Source organism: Andrena cerasifolii, chromosome 7, assembly GCF_050908995.1.
Source record: "Andrena cerasifolii isolate SP2316 chromosome 7, iyAndCera1_principal, whole genome shotgun sequence".
In the NCBI taxonomy this organism is placed as follows: domain Eukaryota; kingdom Metazoa; phylum Arthropoda; class Insecta; order Hymenoptera; family Andrenidae; genus Andrena; species Andrena cerasifolii.
In genome coordinates, this window is record NC_135124.1 from 8,183,826 (window position 1) to 8,199,639 (window position 15,814).

The 15,814-nt window shown below is 35.8% G+C and overlaps 4 protein-coding genes across 9 annotated transcripts in view; 2 read left to right on the forward strand and 2 right to left on the reverse strand.

Annotated features, from left to right (window-relative positions):
* The window catches only part of LOC143371403 (xaa-Pro aminopeptidase ApepP), a 56,831-nt gene extending 53,419 nt beyond the window's left edge, over positions 1-3,412 (forward strand). For 4 of the 5 annotated variants that reach the window (XM_076816542.1, XM_076816541.1, XM_076816545.1 and 1 more), the window contains exons 10-13: positions 415-581; positions 653-745; positions 1,531-1,762; positions 1,859-3,412. In XM_076816542.1, the coding sequence (XP_076672657.1) occupies positions 415-581; positions 653-745; positions 1,531-1,762; positions 1,859-1,872 (506 nt within the window). In that variant the 3' untranslated portion in view covers positions 1,873-3,412. Of the gene's footprint in view, positions 1-414; positions 582-644; positions 746-1,530; positions 1,763-1,858 lie in introns of those variants that run through there. The other variant, XM_076816546.1, reaches the window with a different exon arrangement.
* LOC143371411 (NADH dehydrogenase [ubiquinone] 1 alpha subcomplex assembly factor 4) lies at positions 3,195-5,511 on the reverse strand. Its single transcript, XM_076816563.1, has 4 exons — positions 4,903-5,511; positions 4,114-4,205; positions 3,478-3,700; positions 3,195-3,363 (listed from the first exon to the last, which is right to left on the reverse strand). Exons 1-4 carry the CDS (start codon positions 5,045-5,047, stop codon positions 3,275-3,277), a joined length of 549 nt encoding a protein of 182 aa, XP_076672678.1. The 5' UTR covers positions 5,048-5,511; the 3' UTR covers positions 3,195-3,274.
* A 148-nt stretch (positions 5,512-5,659) lies between these two features.
* Positions 5,660-11,904, forward strand: Vtd (RAD21 cohesin complex component verthandi). Of its 2 annotated transcripts, XM_076816540.1 has the most exons (14): positions 5,660-6,064; positions 6,194-6,361; positions 7,495-7,724; positions 7,833-8,016; positions 8,084-8,243; positions 8,350-8,542; positions 8,646-8,869; positions 8,949-9,169; positions 9,251-9,430; positions 9,515-9,662; positions 9,732-9,865; positions 9,940-10,071; positions 10,156-10,311; positions 10,389-11,904. In XM_076816540.1, the coding sequence occupies exons 2-14, from the start codon at positions 6,218-6,220 to the stop codon at positions 10,512-10,514; spliced, it is 2,232 nt and encodes a 743-aa protein (XP_076672655.1). In that variant the 5' UTR covers positions 5,660-6,064; positions 6,194-6,217; the 3' UTR covers positions 10,515-11,904. The 2 variants fall into 2 exon arrangements, with proteins under 2 accessions (XP_076672655.1, XP_076672654.1); XM_076816539.1 differs by having other exon boundaries at positions 9,515-9,865.
* Cct1 (chaperonin containing TCP1 subunit 1) lies at positions 11,440-15,686 on the reverse strand. Its single transcript, XM_076816547.1, has 10 exons — positions 15,474-15,686; positions 14,925-15,010; positions 14,727-14,855; positions 14,509-14,606; positions 14,306-14,416; positions 13,800-14,205; positions 13,531-13,733; positions 13,259-13,451; positions 13,023-13,186; positions 11,440-12,921 (listed from the first exon to the last, which is right to left on the reverse strand). The coding sequence occupies exons 1-10, from the start codon at positions 15,544-15,546 to the stop codon at positions 12,711-12,713; spliced, it is 1,674 nt and encodes a 557-aa protein (XP_076672662.1). The 5' UTR covers positions 15,547-15,686; the 3' UTR covers positions 11,440-12,710.
* Positions 15,687-15,814: the final 128 nt, after the last annotated feature.

Below are 15,814 nucleotides of genomic sequence, written 5' to 3' on the forward strand. Positions count from 1 at the left end.
AATTTTATTAGAAACACAAAACTACTTGGTTTTTTAGTTTCAGGCCACTACAACGGACCGTAGCCTGCACGCAGCGGAACAACTTAGCCGCTCCGAAACACTTACGCCATCTGAAATTACCGCGTTATTTTTATATCAAAAACTGTTTGTTCTCTTCTTGAAATACCTAATAATATACCCTGAAAGTTTTAAAAAGATTGTATGTATAGTTTCCTTACAAAAAATTCACAAACAGAACCATGTTTTCTGCGGATTGCACCAGGTTCTCCCTTTAATCACAACAGAGTTCGTCGTTTTAGTACCTAGAACCTATTTAGACTTTGCTCGTTCTTGTCATTTCCATCGAAAATAAAGAATTATCTCTGATGTTCCATAACAGCTAGCATTAAAAGTGGATCATTCCTGTATTTTTAGCACCCATCAGTATATCGTACCTGGAAAGTGCACCACCAACCAAGGGGTGTGGTTCTATCGAACTGAGACCAGGATTCTTCCTGACCAACGAGCCAGGGTACTACAAAGAAGGTGATTTTGGCGTACGCCTGGAGAACGTCCTCGAAGTCGTGGAAACTGGTAGCTCGGTACGTAGCTCGATTCAAAGCATTCGATCCTCTCAATAAATAGAACTTAATAGAACCGCCTACTTTTTTAGAGGAGCAGCGAAACGTACTTGAAATTCAAAGACGTCACGTTGATCCCGTACGAGCCAAAATTGATCGACGTCAGCATGTTAAACCCATCTCATGTGAGTCTTGTTTTATAAGGCATTATATATTTTATAGTCAACCGTTTGGCATAATTTTATGTATAATGTGTTAAAATGACGTCGTTCCAAGTTTACTTGATATTTTTTAATTAATCATACTGAGATTTTAATCAGCAGTACAGAGCTTTTAGAAGGAATAAACCGAAGGGAAGTGAGAATGAGATTAAAATTGTTACGGATGAGTTGGATTTGGGGAGATCACGGGGAAGTTGTTTACTAAAAATTAGATTTGTATATCAGCAAGTAAATTCGCTGACGATGCAAGACTTTTAATTGCTTCCTCTTTATTCAGTAATAAGATATTAACACGAGTGTATTTTTTATACTATAGTACGATAAAAAAGGTGTTTTTTAGATATGTTGTAAATACAAAGAAACTTTCGCAAGCAGTTTGTTTAATGTGTAAAATGAATTTCATGTTGAATGATTTGAATTCAGATAAATCTCGTTTATTTCTCTCATAATATTTCACTGGCATCACTAAACAGATTCTGTTAGAAATAGAAGATTGTTAATCCTTAGGCAGGTAACTGGGAGTCAAAGCATTACAAAAAAATTGATACGAATTATGGTATTAATTTTTACCTTTCAAAAATGAGGAAGAAGCAAAATATTTTGTATAAAAAATCACTTTAAAAGTTTACATTCTTTATTTCATCTGTGAGATTGTTTCTCTGCCAAATGAAAGATGAAAAGTTGGAGAGTATAAGATACTTGTTTTATATCTCTCTTTGTCTAATCACGTTTCTTAAACGTTTTCACAGATACGGTGGCTGAATAATTACAATGGACGAATAAGAGACGAAGTAGGCCCAGAATTGAAGAGGAGATTAAAGATGAACGCTTTCGATTGGATGTTGAGAAAGACTGCTACCATTCCCGAGTTGAGTCCGGTCGACGAAGGATTACTTTTCGGAAGTTCTCACTCGACACCTTCCACTTCTCAACACTTTCATGCTTTAGTCGCTGTAATATTTATATATCACATCCTATCTAGTAAGTACATGGTAGCAAAATAATTTACTTTCTCACTCGAAGAAGCCACCCTTCTTTACAGTCATGTTATATTTCACCCTTACTTTCACGTTTCAGATGTATGGAGTTAATTAAAACGAGGCGAAATATTGCAATTTGTAAAAATGTAGCAAGTAACAGCATACGGTGCCATTATTAAGTTATTTATACAAAGAATAGTTTTATCTGGTAAATTGTATTTAAAAATCGCGAGCACGTTTATTTACGTTACTGCCGATACTACTTAGATACTTACTTCATGATACAAAATTACATCTGTAACAAGAGCTAGAGGTATTACAACTGGTCGATAAGTTTTAAAACAGTCGAGTGTAGCGAAGACTCCACAAAAGAGAAGAATGGAATTGTATACAACTATATGAATGTTAAAGGACTTGTTCTACTGTAAATATGCGTAATTTATTGTATGAAAAGAAGGACGTAAATATAAGCATCCAGTCTATCTTATTAGTGAGTAAACGTTCATGTTGGAGCTTGTTGGAGCTGCGATGAACGATGGGAGCGGCGATGAAAGCGAAGCATAGAAATACGTTCTATTGGTTTATAATGGTAGCGTTTGAAGCAGCGAGCAGATCTACACTTAGGGGCCATACTTAAATTGCGTAAGGGTAATGTTTGGCGATTTCTTACTCCCTCCCTACCCCAGTATAAACGACCTCTTACTAGATGGCCAACGATACAAGCGTCGAGAAGTAAATACATACTATTACTTTTTTCTCTCGCTATTATCGCCGTTCTCATCGTCGAAACATAACTTTATTGACGTTGCATATACACAAATTATTAAGCGAAGTGTTTAGTAGATATCCTTTATGGGATCAGAAAGACACAAATCACCGTAACAGGTTTGTTTTAGATAATAAGTTATCAGATGCAGTAGCCATTAAATTAAATACAACGTAATGTTTACGTTTACTGCGTAGACTTTTTCCGACTTACCATTTTGCGGAACTTGAAGATAATATTAATTCTTCTTCAGAATCATTCATGTGTTAAATGGTCCATCTTTGCGAAACCTTAAACGACTGAAACTGTACTATTTATTATCACAGCTCCACTGTAAACGCACCAAAGAAAGATATTTTTGAGCAGCTTTCACCACCGCCATTACAGCTTCTATCGCAGCTCCAACATAAACGTACCCTAGAAACCAACAAAAATTTTAAATGGTCGACTTCATTTATTCCGAAAGGTGAAGTAAGAGTTAAAAAGAAAATATTTGAATCAACGTACCATCGAGGATAATCTAACTGTCATAAAAAGTATGTATACGTACGTTTAATTTATATCTATAACCATCTTAAACTAATTACTACACATGTTATAACAGTGATACATTAGGCTTAGACGTTGTAACCCTTGGAATAGGATTAATTAAATTAAGCACATGTCGTGCAGTCTTTAATAAATTATTATTTATTTACATAACGGTATTCAAACATTTATATCACATCCGGATACAATGTACACGAACTAAAAATCCGTTGACTCTTTTGCTGCTACTGCCTTCTGTTCCGACATGTCCATAAGTTTAGGGATTCTAAAATGTTGTACAATATTTGCTGAAACGAAAGTAACACGTGAATAAATAATTCTGAGATGCAATCCAGAGGGGTGAATTTATTGTAATAACATTGCAGTGTTGTTATTTGTTGTTTCTGGATATGTAAACTTACCTACTATTTCTTTGTCTAACTTATACTCAAGTGCTATCTTTTCTACAGAATGCTTAGTAGGATTTTCAGTGTGTTCGGTAAGAAAAATCAAGGCCTGCTTCAGAGAACATTTACCCTCAGGAATCATATGTGACTCATAAAATCCATACTCAAAACTGGGAGGCTGACCTCTGTCTTGTGGTAAGGGCTTGGTTGGAACTTCATCATCCTTCTTTGGTTTAGTCTACCAACACACGAAACATTATTTTATTGTTCTTTCATTTCTAATATCTAATTATTCCAGACCCATTTCCATGTACAAACAATAATATCTATCGGTTAGTTGGCCATATAAATTGTAAATTACCAAAATCTTAATTTAAATCACAGACGAGGTATAGAATAGACTTCACATCTTACGAGAGCTCATATCAGTCGAGTTTAAATCTTAAGTATGCCGAAAAGTATTAAAAATTCACGTCGTTGTGTGTCAGATCCGTGGGAGCTGCACAGATCGGACGCAATTCGGTAGGAGCATAGGTCTACTCTTATTTGGAATGGAGAATAGAGCCCCCGATCTGTGTGACAAAAATTTTCATTGGACGTAAACTTTATAAAATCCATTCGATACCTCGTCTGTGCACAAATGAAACATACCTCTGGATCAGTGGATGAAACGTAAACACTTTTCAAATGATCATCCAACTGCGCATTTTTCTTATAATGAGTTTCCATAAAGTCAGGGTACACTAGAACAAAAATGCACGTTACATTCTATAATTCTTAATAAACTACTGTTATTATCTAACATATATCATAAATTTAACTATTTGAATTGAGAAATATTTTTAACCAGAGAGAAAGCTCGACAAATTAAATACAGTTTCACTAAACGTTTTATTACAAAATCAATAATTATCATCATTCAGTGATGTAAAATTTAATATCATTGCTTCAGCTAATCACAGAACAACATAACAACAGGAGTCAATGACTACATATAGTGCAAGAAGCACTGATTCTCATCAGATCTCCAAAATTAATTAGTATCTTCAGATCATTTGGACCTCGGCAGTATTATTATCAAATGTTGGGTTCATAGTACCTGAAGACCTACAGTGGCGTGCAAAAGTATTCGGCCACCCTTTAAAATCGCATAACTTTTTTAAAATTAATCCAAACGACTTGAGTTTTTTTTTGAGAAGATAGAAGGATTAGTTTGCTAAGCGACGTGATTCGTCGTTTTGAAAAAAAATGCACTTGGTCGGAATAGCAAAAAAAATAGAAAAGGTCGTTTTTTAAACTTTTTTTTATGAGCCTGTAACGAAAATTAAAAAAAAAACGTTTGTAGATTTAAGTAATTTATATACGTGCCTCAAATTTCACCAAAATCGGTTAAGGTTGCTCTGAAACGTTTAAATATCGCAAAATAAGGTCGAAACTTACATTTATTTACAATTTCTCTTTGCTTATCCGCGGAAGGATATTGTGGCGCAGGAACTGGTTTTGCTCTTTCAATAACTCGATGCGCGCGATTTTCAACGTTAAATGTGGGAAATGGCTTGAACAAACGTGAATACACTTTCCCCATTTTTTTAACCGTCTAATGCAACAGAAAAGTAAGTTTCTAACAATCATAACTTAAATTCCACTTCAATCTTCATTTCCTACAGTGGAGTTAATACTATGCAGTATTATATTATAGATAGTTTAACGAATGACATGTATTTAACAGTAATTCTAATAAATTAATACAATTCTGTATGCAACTGTTAGGTTAGGGGCATATAACCGGGTTTCATATTCTTCTTCTGCTTCTTAACTTTTTACAGTGATACCAACCTCTTTCAATTAAGCTAAACTATTCCAACACCATTTCCCTATACAGATAATACAATACTAATCTAATGCACAATACACATTTAGAAACAATAAATTAACAATATCGTTGCTCAAGATCATTATATAACCGATTATAATGTTTCCACCAGAGGTGGCAATCCTGCAAATGCAAATAAATGTATAAATAAACAAATGGTTTATTTTCACATTGACAAAAGAGAATTCTAAACAGCGAACATAAATACAGTTTCATGAATAGTGGAGTTTTATGTGAATTCTTTTAATTTATAGGTGATAAAATTTCAGGGATACAATTTTGTCGATTTACGAACACAACCGCCTAATGTCGATGGAGGGAGTTTCGGAACGTTCAGTGAACTAGTTGCAGATGGCTGCAAAGACGCGGTGAAAAGAAACGCAGCGTACGTGTTAAATGATTGGATAATATTAGAGTTAAACGTGGTCATTTCATGAAATATGAGAGTGGCCTGGGTCAGAGTTCACTGGCGAGCTGCCGTCGTAACGCCTCTCATCCGGAAATAAGTGAAACGCGCTACGTGTTCAACAGCTTACGCGTAACCGCCAAAATTACGGACAGACACGCCATCTTGTGCAGAAATGTTGACATTTTACTAAATCGAGGAAGAACATACATGATCGCTATTTATTCGAGTCCCTGGACTCGATTTCTACATTGATGGATTTCAAAAAATGCTAACATTACGTAACAATTGACGCGTCATCCGATTTTTTTTCTCATTACAAGGTGATGATCATGTTACTAACGGGACATCGCGATAACGAATCGTTACGCTCGCCCTTATGTTTAGACTTGTGTTTACAAACAATACACCATACAAGTTTATTTTACTGATATGCAACTGTTCCTTTGCAGAAGCGCACGTAATACAAATTCATAATGTTTTATGCACATTTCGTGTTGGCCAAAAAAGGGCCGCTGGCCCGTATTTGGTTAGCCGCTCATTGGGACAAGAAGCTAACAAAGGCCCACGTATTCGAAACAAACATTGAAAAGTCGGTGGATGGTATACTACAACCAAAGGTACGTCTCACGCGTATTTTCTATTCTAATTTCTCTCTTTAATCTCAGAAATCTGCAGTGCCCTTATTGCGATCTTAGGTTGGTGTACACGAAACATTCTTTCAATTAAACTTCAGAAACATGGGACTGCTGTAGTGCATAACGTGTTTAATCAACAAATCATTTCAGATTGATAATTATCAATCTTAAAGATCAAACACTTGTCAAACTATGTTTATACAATGTTCTGTCGTAATCCTTGATACATGGTGTCTTGCGTTATTATACAAGACCAGTGTTCACTTATCCACTGATACAGTTGGTTCTTCTACGATTTTTAAATGCATTTAATCTGTGTGTGTGTTACATTTCTGCTATAAGTATCATTGTAAACTGGAAGAACCGATTGCGAATAAGTTTTGCATATGATTACAAAGTAATCAACCTTCTTTACAAGATTTATCCATTCATCTTTATTCCACTCCACTCTAACCCTTTTCAATTATCATACAAAGTTTATTATGATATGCAACAATCTGGTTTGAAATAAATTTTGCTTGATTCTTCTATTATGAAATAAAATGGCTGATTTGTGCCTTTAAACATATAGAAAACTCATTTACCCATTTCTAGAATTAGCATGAAGTTTTACATGGTCTATTTTCAGAATTCTATTTTGACTCTCTTCTAACTTAATTTCCTATAACATTTCAGCAAACTTAAATTACAAAAACTAGTATTTAAAGTTGTTTATATTACCCTAAATTTACCAAGCTGTGGGGATTTTGCCTTAATGAACTAACAGTCCTATCGAAAATTATTACATTACACAATTCTAATTTTTAAAGAACAGCGTTTCAAATGCATCAATCTAATAACGCATGGCTTCTCAGAATATTATTTTACATGTTTCATAACTGACGAAGAACTGTGTGTATTTAAGTATAATTTCAGATAATGTAATCCTTCGCTGATGTTCTTAAAAATTGTACTTACTCCACCTGGCTTTCATCGTTCAGAAATTTTTTAATTTATTCGTTCTACTCATTTCTTTCTACAGCATTCATAAAACTATGTTTATAATGTAGACCTAAGAAAAACTATTTTGTAATATTATCATTGTATAATTTTTCTATTTTATTACGTCAATGTAGGTAAAAATGGCTTTAAGAACATCTGGACACTTGTTACTGGGGGTAGTACGTATATACTCTCGGAAGGCTAAATACCTCTTGGCCGACTGTAATGAGGCTTTTGTAAAAATAAAAATGGCCTTCAGGCCAGGTATGGTAGATCTACCAGAAGAGCACAGAGAAGCTGCTGTAACGGCCATAACATTACCTGAAGTGTTTCACGACTTTGATACCGCGATGCCTGAGTTGAAGTAAATATATTACAGTTACAAATCGACAGTAACGCTTGTAACATTATTGCGCGTATATAAATTCCTGCTTTGCATGTAACACAGTTTAATGGAGATGTTCTATTTCAGAGATGTTGACATAGAAGCGCAATTTAGTTTAAACCAATCCCGAGCGGAGGAAATAACCATGAGGGAGGATTATGGTAGCCTGGCTTTAGTTACTCATGATCAAGGATTTGGAGACATGAGTTTCGACGCAGAGCCACCGGAATTATTGAGGCACGCTGGGGCTGTAGAGCCATCATTAGACCAAGTACGTTTTTCCCTATTTATAAATTCCCATTGGTTGCAAAGAAACCAATTCTTTATTTATTTTTTAGACACATATGTTGTTTACCGATGGGCCAGGGATTGAAGCAGCTTTAGAGCAAAAGGAAAAAGAGCCAGTTCCAGGTCCATCAGTAACAGCACAAGCTATGGACATAGATATGCCCATAAGGGATGATGGCTTTGGTGGGCACCTTGGTCAAGATATCATATGTGAGTAACATAAATTGGCATTAATAATCTTATGAATTAAAAGTCGTTTAAAATATATTTTACTTGAGGAATTTATCATACAATTATTTATCATTGTGCTGTTTAGCTGGTGGCTTATTCGAGGGAGGTTTATTTGACGAAGCGCCAATGGGTGAAGTGCCTGTGCCTGAAGTTAGTGCCGTAATTGAACCGCAAGAACCAGGTGCAGTTCCTGGAGCTGCACCTTCTGTACACGATGAATCCGAGGAAGAAATGGGAGATCGCTTTGGGGGACCACCATCTCCCATGGGAGGTGTCAGGTAACTTTACTACATTCATCTTTTCCGAAGTAATAGTAGATCGTAATTAATCGTTGCGATTAAAGCGTTACTTGTTCTTACAAATTCTTCATTTCCCACGCAGCACCGATGAATCCAGACCTGCCTCCCCAGCTGTAGCCGGAGAAGAAATCGAAGGTAGAATAAGTGTTGCAAGCCGTCGCTTTACCCCTGCGCCGCCTACTATTCCCGAAGAACGCCCAATGGAAGCTATCGAAGAAGCTCCACCTCTACAGGACCAAACCACATTATTGCATGACGAAGAAGAAAGCTTTGCTCTTGCGCCAGTTGATGCTTCTGCTTTAAAAGGTTCACTACGTCATGATACTGTTTTAAGTACCACGTTAATTACTGTAGCGCCGTAATAATATGAATAATTAAATTTCAGGGTTTACGAAAGCGAAACGTAAACGCAAGCTGATCGTCGATGAAGTGAAAAATATTTCTGGCGAAGAGATGAAAGCGCAATTGTCAGACACTAGTGATATCATAACGACGTTGGATTTGGCGCCTCCCACAAAGAGGCTAATGCATTGGAAAGAAACCGGCGGAGTTGAAAAGTTGTTTGCTCTGCCAGGAAGGCCGATACCAGCACGCGTGTTGTTTAAGGTATTTTAATGACCCATTATTTCTATCGTATGTAGGACAAATATTGGGCGACGTCTAATATTTTACATGTTAACGAAACAGAATTATCAACGCCATCTGACCAGCAAGTCCTATGACCACGAAGACTTTGGGCGTTTAGTGGGTGAAGAGGAGGGTATGCCTTTGGAACAAATGAGAGAACCTGCGGAACAAGATTCGTACGAGCAAAGTATTTTAAGCAAACGTATGTCCCGAAAACGAAAAGCACCGGTAGAGGAAGAGGTACATTATATAATACTAATTAGTTCTAAACTAGTTTCCTTTTTAATTCTTACTTTGTCCTGTACTCGACTGTATTGCTTTTAGATAAGGCCAGCACCACCAGTAATGGAAGTTGCCCTTGAAGCTGTAGAAGTTCCCAGTATAGTTCCTCAACCATGTCTTCCTCCCGCAGAATCACCAGTGCCTCCCGAAGTATCTTTACCAGCGGAACCATCAGTGTCCGAAATCAGTGGTATAGTGCCCCCCATTGAAGAAGCAGAAATGATTCCCCCAGCCCCTGAAGCACCTTTGATTCCCTCAGAAATACCTGAAATTCCTCCAACCGAAGCCCTCGCTGCACCTGAAGAACCAATCGTTCCGCCTACTCCAGTGGAGCCGGAAGTTGGTGTACCACCCGCTGAAATGCCCCAAATGGAAAATATGGGCTACGATCAGGTGAATTATCTATATCATCTTTTTAAAGGTGTGTACTCTTGAATGTGATTAATTAATCATTATGCGTGTGATAGGCGCAACCTCAAGTACCATACCCGGGATATGATGAACAACCACCACCGCCCCATACGCCCGCTATTTCAGAAAGGGGACCAGCAACTCCATGGAATCATGAGGATTACGAGTTCCCTCCGTCTGTAGGACCTGTATGTATATTCTACGGATTTAAATGTATTAAGATTTACGGAGTTTAAACGGAAGAGGTATAACTTTATTTTTCTTCTTTACAGCAGGAGGAACAGCAAATAGATGAAACTTATGAACAGTTCGAGGAACGCGTTCTCAACAAAAGAGCAGCGCATATGTATCATGTTATTAAGAGCAAACTGGACACCAAAGATAGGTTGACGTTATCGGAAATGGCGTACAAAAATAATCGCAAACAGGTTTGTGTTTTAGAATTTAATATAATGTAGAAAATTGTATGACATTTATAATCGAGTATAATAATTTTCTTTCATAGGTTGCACAGAAGTTCTATACGTTGTTAGTCCTTAAAAAGTTTCAAGTATTAGAGCTCTATCAAGAATATCCGTACTCCGAAATCGCAGTGAACAAAGGACCAAAATTCGAGAACCCTGCATTATAAAAGTATTAGGTATTTCTTACTTTATATTTACTTCTAAACATGATCAAAAAAAAAAAGAAGAAAAGATTGTGATTATTTTGATCCGTACAGAAAGAAACGAGTTTGTCTCGCTTCTTCTGATTGATAGATTGTAAAATAATATATGAAACTATCGTCAGAAACTTTGGGTATCTAATAAGACAAGAAACTTTTGTAAATCATGTTTTAAACTTCTGACTCAGGAGTCTATACGTTTTGTATAAATCCGGAAATAATTATTTTGGACCTTCTGCGCCTTTATCGCGATAAAAAGAAAATTCGATTGCATACACAAGTGTTTGCTGTTAAAGGATGCATCATTTTTTACTTCGATGCGAAAAAGGAAATCGATGAATTGTCTTTACTAAATTTGTCATCAATTCGAACAGGGTCTGTATATAATACATTAATGTCTAGTGAAAATATTTTATATGTTACTATTTACAAATCACTTCTTCAGTCTTTTCTGCAGGATGGTCCAAAATTGCCGATAAACTTATAAGATAATTTATGAAGTTTCATAAGGGTAGAGTTTTGTTAAAAATTTCATAAAATGAGATTATGTATGGTTGAAATCTATGTATCTTATTTTAAAATTTTGAGAAGGTTGGAGACGTAATATAATTATTTCTTATTAGAGTACTTACACGTTAATTGCTGCTGTAAACAATTATTAATGGAAGAATCAAGAGAATATTTTATGGATAATACTTTTACGTATTGCAGTCATACTTTAGGAGTCTCAAAAGTATAAATGCTATCTATATTTTTCTGTACACTTTACATAATCTGTATGCGTAGTTACTTTTTCATACGAATCGCTGGAAATTTATGAGCCACTATAATTTATATCTACATTGTGAATAACATTCCAAACAGAATTGTTTCCGATTTAATAATTTCGTGATTTATGTTTCAATTGTTCTCGCTCGATTCCTTCATCGTAGCGCGAAGAGAATCTATTAATCGTGTAAAAAGAAACGAAACTTGTTTGGCCATACGCACCATTTTCTCAAAGAAAATAGTGTTATGGTAATGATTTAATTAGTCCGACCACGAAAAATGTTCAATAATTTATTGTTATATATGTATCTGCCTGGTGGGATACAAGAGTGTTAAATCATATTTAGAAGGAAAAGAAGTACTATATTTTATCAAACTGACATGTCAGAAATTTCTCAAGAGCAATCATACTGCATTGTAAATATACATGCACAGTAAACACATATGCTATCATTACGCACGTATGCCTACCTAAAGGCGTATCATGGAAAAAGTCGACTATAACATGTTCAACATGCCTGATTGTAAATAGACTCATGATTCACTAATCAATACACATCTGTTTATAAAATAAAAAAGATCTCCGAGATATTCTTTTTAAAATTCGAACCCTAAAGTACATATCATATAATACTTAAAAATGTTAATCCATCATTTTCCATTAATAAACTGTTGCATATATTATATATCAAGATTTATTAAGTTAACTCGAAAACTTTTCATAATAATTAGTTTCAAATATTCTTCTTTAGTTATTCGCACGATGTGTATGACATACGTGCATACTGCATTCGAGGTAATGTGTTTAATACATTAGATGCTTTCTTTTTTTTTTTTAACACGTATTATCCATTGTGATAACATATTTGTTTTCTAATAACACGTATTAGGAATATTTAATTTATGGTTACTTTCTACATATCTAGAATGTATTTTTCACGAAATTAGTTGTGTAAGTTATGAGAATTAAATATGATGTCATTTAAAATTGTCATTAAATTAATACATACCAAGTCCTTATTCTATTAAAATGCAGTTTGTTTAAAAATTACACTTCGAAAATATAGTTCGACACTACTTCCTCGAGAGAAATTCTCTTACAAATGTTAAACACTAATGCAATTGACTTTAATACTATTTTATTGTTGTTTCTGAAAATATAAAAATATGCACAAAAGTATTTATATGTAAAAGCTTTATTTTATTTTGTTACTAGCAGATTCATTTTTAAGACGAAGCATCGGATGTAATACAAACGTAATTAATGTGTGAATTATATAAATCGTAACATTTCTTTTATAGTTAAATTATGAAGTGCTATTCGTACTTAGGAATAATCTGAATCTTTATTCCGTAACGAACTGTATGAAAAAAATAGATAAATGCGATTTAACATTATTCTTCCAGTTCACCAGATTCCATAGCTTCACGATACGATTTGTCTTTTGTACGGTCTGGGTCCAGCTTGATCATATCATCAATTCTGAGGATAGTTATCGCTGCTTCCGTGGCGAATTTTAAAGATTTAATCTTCGAAATCGCTGGTTCTAATACACCGGCTTTCTTGTTATCTTTAATGGTGCCCTCAAGCAAGTCTAGACCAACCCTAAAAAAGCAATCATATATCATATTATTTACGAATATAGGCTTTTCTTAAAACATGTATTAAAATCCTTCGATACTATATGACACATTAGAGAAGATTACCATTTCAGATCCGCAAGATCTGCTTTCGTTTGACTGGAATTATGGTACGCTCGTAATTTGGCCACAAGATCAGTAGCATCTTGCGCCGCGTTAACCGCTAATGTTTTCGGTATAATTAGCAACGACCTCGCGAATTCAGCGATAGCTAATTGTTCTCGAGAGCTCTGTAAAAATATAAATACGTAAAATTGAAATATATTTTAATAATTCGTGTCGTTATGGCGAAAGTAACTTACCAGTGACGTAGCAAAATTTTCCAAATATATCGAAAGTGCTGCCTCAACGGAACCTCCCCCCGCAACCACACTTTTGCTTTCTAAAACTCGCTTGACTGCACACAATGCATCATGCACGGATCGTTCCATTTCGTCGCAATAATAATCGTTTGGCCCGCGTAAAATAAGAGAGCTCGCTGTCCTTGCTTTAGGTCTGTTAAAAATGCCGCAAATATTATTTTACTTTCGCTTATTAAATATTTCTAGGCATTGATAATGGAATAGAAACGAACCCTTTAATGAGGATAAGCTCGTCGTCGCATATCATTTCTTGTACTACTTCAGCAGCCTCTCCAAGGAAACTGGCATCGAAACTTTCTTCTCCCTCCATGTTAGTCAGAGAAGTAACGAATTGTGCGCCCGTGGCTTTAGCGATTCTCTTCAAGTCTGCCTTTTTGCATCTGCGCACCGCCATTGCTTTAGCTTCTATGAAATACTGCGAAAGAACCAATGAGTTTTTATAACGAAATGAATCACTTTTATCTCGTCGATGTGAATGTACCTTCAAACAGAAATCATCGATTCCTCCAGATAAAAGGACAACAGTAGTGCCGGCTGCGAGGATTTTCTGAACACGTTCTTTCGTAATATCTGCTTCTCGCTGACGTACTCCTTCGAGTTTCTCCGGATCTGTAATGAGAACTTCGACGCCCAATTTCATTTTTGTTTTCTGCATGGAGAAATCTAGACACGCAATCTTTGCGTTCACCACTCTTTTGGGCATCGCTTGAGAGGCCACGGTACAATTCAACGCGTAGCCTTGCACTATCACGGATTCTCGAACACTCTTGCCATGAGCTTTAAGAACGTTAACTGCTTTAACAGGGTACAGGAACCCTCCTTTGCCGTTGCTGACCTTTACTGCATTGGAAGCGTCGACAACCATATTTCCAAAGAAATCAGCGTCACTATTAATGTATTAAGGAAAGAACAACAAGCGTAAAATTAATGAAACTGTGAAAACCATCATCTCTCGATATTTTAACCACCCGATAAGAAAAAGGATACGCTCCAATAATTTTGCTGGACATAGAAGTTTTCGCTACGTTAACCAAGCAGTCGCGTCCAAGTCCATCGGCGCTAACTGTTAAATTCTCCTGGATGTATTTGCAGGCCTCTCTGAAACGTGGAAGATAATTATTTAATTGCTTTTTATTCTGCTGAGAAATCACTAAAACATTAAATATGTTAATATTTATATAGTTACTTACTTGCAAGCAAGTCTGTAGCCGCTAATTACAGATGTTGGATGAATTTTTTGCTTCACAAGCTCATCTGCATTTTTCAGTAGTTCGGCTGCAACTATTACCTGTTTAAAAGATTTTTATTCACTCCTTTTACAAAATGAATATATATATCGCATTTTAAATATGCGAAGAGTATGAGATGTTTCAAATACTTGTGTTAAGATTTGAACGAATGAACTTACAACAGAGGTAGTGCCATCTCCGACTTCGTCATCCTGCAGTTGTGCTAATTCTACTAGAACTCTCGCTGCTGGATGTTCGACTTCGAGCAAGCGTAAAATAGTGGCTCCGTCGTTGGTAACAGTAACATCCTATAGCGTTATTGAAAATGTAAGAATTACATATATCTAAGAAAAGGCTGGATGAAAGTATATACATACACCAATGTCGTCCACGAGCATTTTGTCTAAACCAACAGGACCCAAAGAACTCTTTACCACATTGGCAATGGCGCAAGCAGCCATGACTATAACAGAAACAAAATACTTTAAACCAACTGATCGAATTTCTTCAGTACCTGCAGAACTGGATTATGAAAATGTCTCACTACAGAAAATCAAGAAGCTAAGTTTGATTCTGTATAAATTTGAAATCTTAGCACGTTAAGAGTGTGGGTGCATTAAAAAGAGCAGAAAGGAAGGGCGAATTAAACGTTGAAGATTATTACAGTATTTTATACATTTCGATTTTGAAATTAGTTTTACACAAATTTTACACATGTACACGTACGTTACATCGTAATACAACGAAAGTGCCATTTCCGTAATTATGAACGTAAATCTTTAATTGAGAATATTTTAATTTGCTTAAAATTAGAAAAGTTCGTGAATTTGACGAAAATCTTTGAGATAAATCATGGTTCGCGCAAACGTCGAGACGAATGTGGTGTTACTTCAACCACATTTTCGCAGCATGAGCCATCAACATACCATTTTGTGTTCGTACAGGAGCCCCGGACTGTCGGGTACCTCCGACGACTAAAGGACTCGCTACAGTCGACATTTCTCAACAATTTGTCTCTCTTTTACACAATATTACAACGGGACGACGATCGAAATTTTTCGATTGCCGACAAAATTCTCGGTAGCAAACCAAGTGATCCGCGTGTGACTAGTAACAACGATGATGGTCAACGACGCCTATCCTTCTTACTTCCTTTTAGGGGCTTTGAACGATAGCAATTTCCATTGGCTACTATACCGTGTGTTTCTTTTTAATTGGCTATGAAACCTGGACAAAAAATGTTTTCTCTCGCCTTCTAGAAAAATCA

What these genes read in the sequence shown, in the direction of transcription:
- Vtd (XM_076816539.1), top strand. Translation starts at nt 6,218, where the DNA reads ATGTTTTATGCACATTTCGTGTTGGCCAAAAAAGGGCCGCTGGCCCGT. An exon ending in TCTCCCATGGGAGGTGTCAG is followed by an intron (nt 8,543 to 8,645) that starts GTAACTTTACTA and finishes TTTCCCACGCAG; the next exon opens with CACCGATGAATCCAGACCTG. An exon ending in TGATGCTTCTGCTTTAAAAG is followed by an intron (nt 8,870 to 8,948) that starts GTTCACTACGTC and finishes ATTAAATTTCAG; the next exon opens with GGTTTACGAAAGCGAAACGT.
- Cct1 (XM_076816547.1), bottom strand. Translation starts at nt 15,546, where the DNA reads ATGTCGACTGTAGCGAGTCCTTTAGTCGTCGGAGGTACCCGACAGTCC. An exon ending in GAGATGGCACTACCTCTGTT is followed by an intron (nt 14,607 to 14,726) that starts GTAAGTTCATTC and finishes TCTTTTAAACAG; the next exon opens with GTAATAGTTGCAGCCGAACT. An exon ending in GATCTTGCGGATCTGAAATG is followed by an intron (nt 12,922 to 13,022) that starts GTAATCTTCTCT and finishes TTGCTTTTTTAG; the next exon opens with GGTTGGTCTAGACTTGCTTG.
- LOC143371411 (XM_076816563.1), bottom strand. Translation starts at nt 5,047, where the DNA reads ATGGGGAAAGTGTATTCACGTTTGTTCAAGCCATTTCCCACATTTAAC. An exon ending in AAGAGAAATTGTAAATAAAT is followed by an intron (nt 4,206 to 4,902) that starts GTAAGTTTCGAC and finishes TTTTTGTTCTAG; the next exon opens with TGTACCCTGACTTTATGGAA. An exon ending in TTTCATCCACTGATCCAGAG is followed by an intron (nt 3,701 to 4,113) that starts GTATGTTTCATT and finishes GTGTGTTGGTAG; the next exon opens with ACTAAACCAAAGAAGGATGA.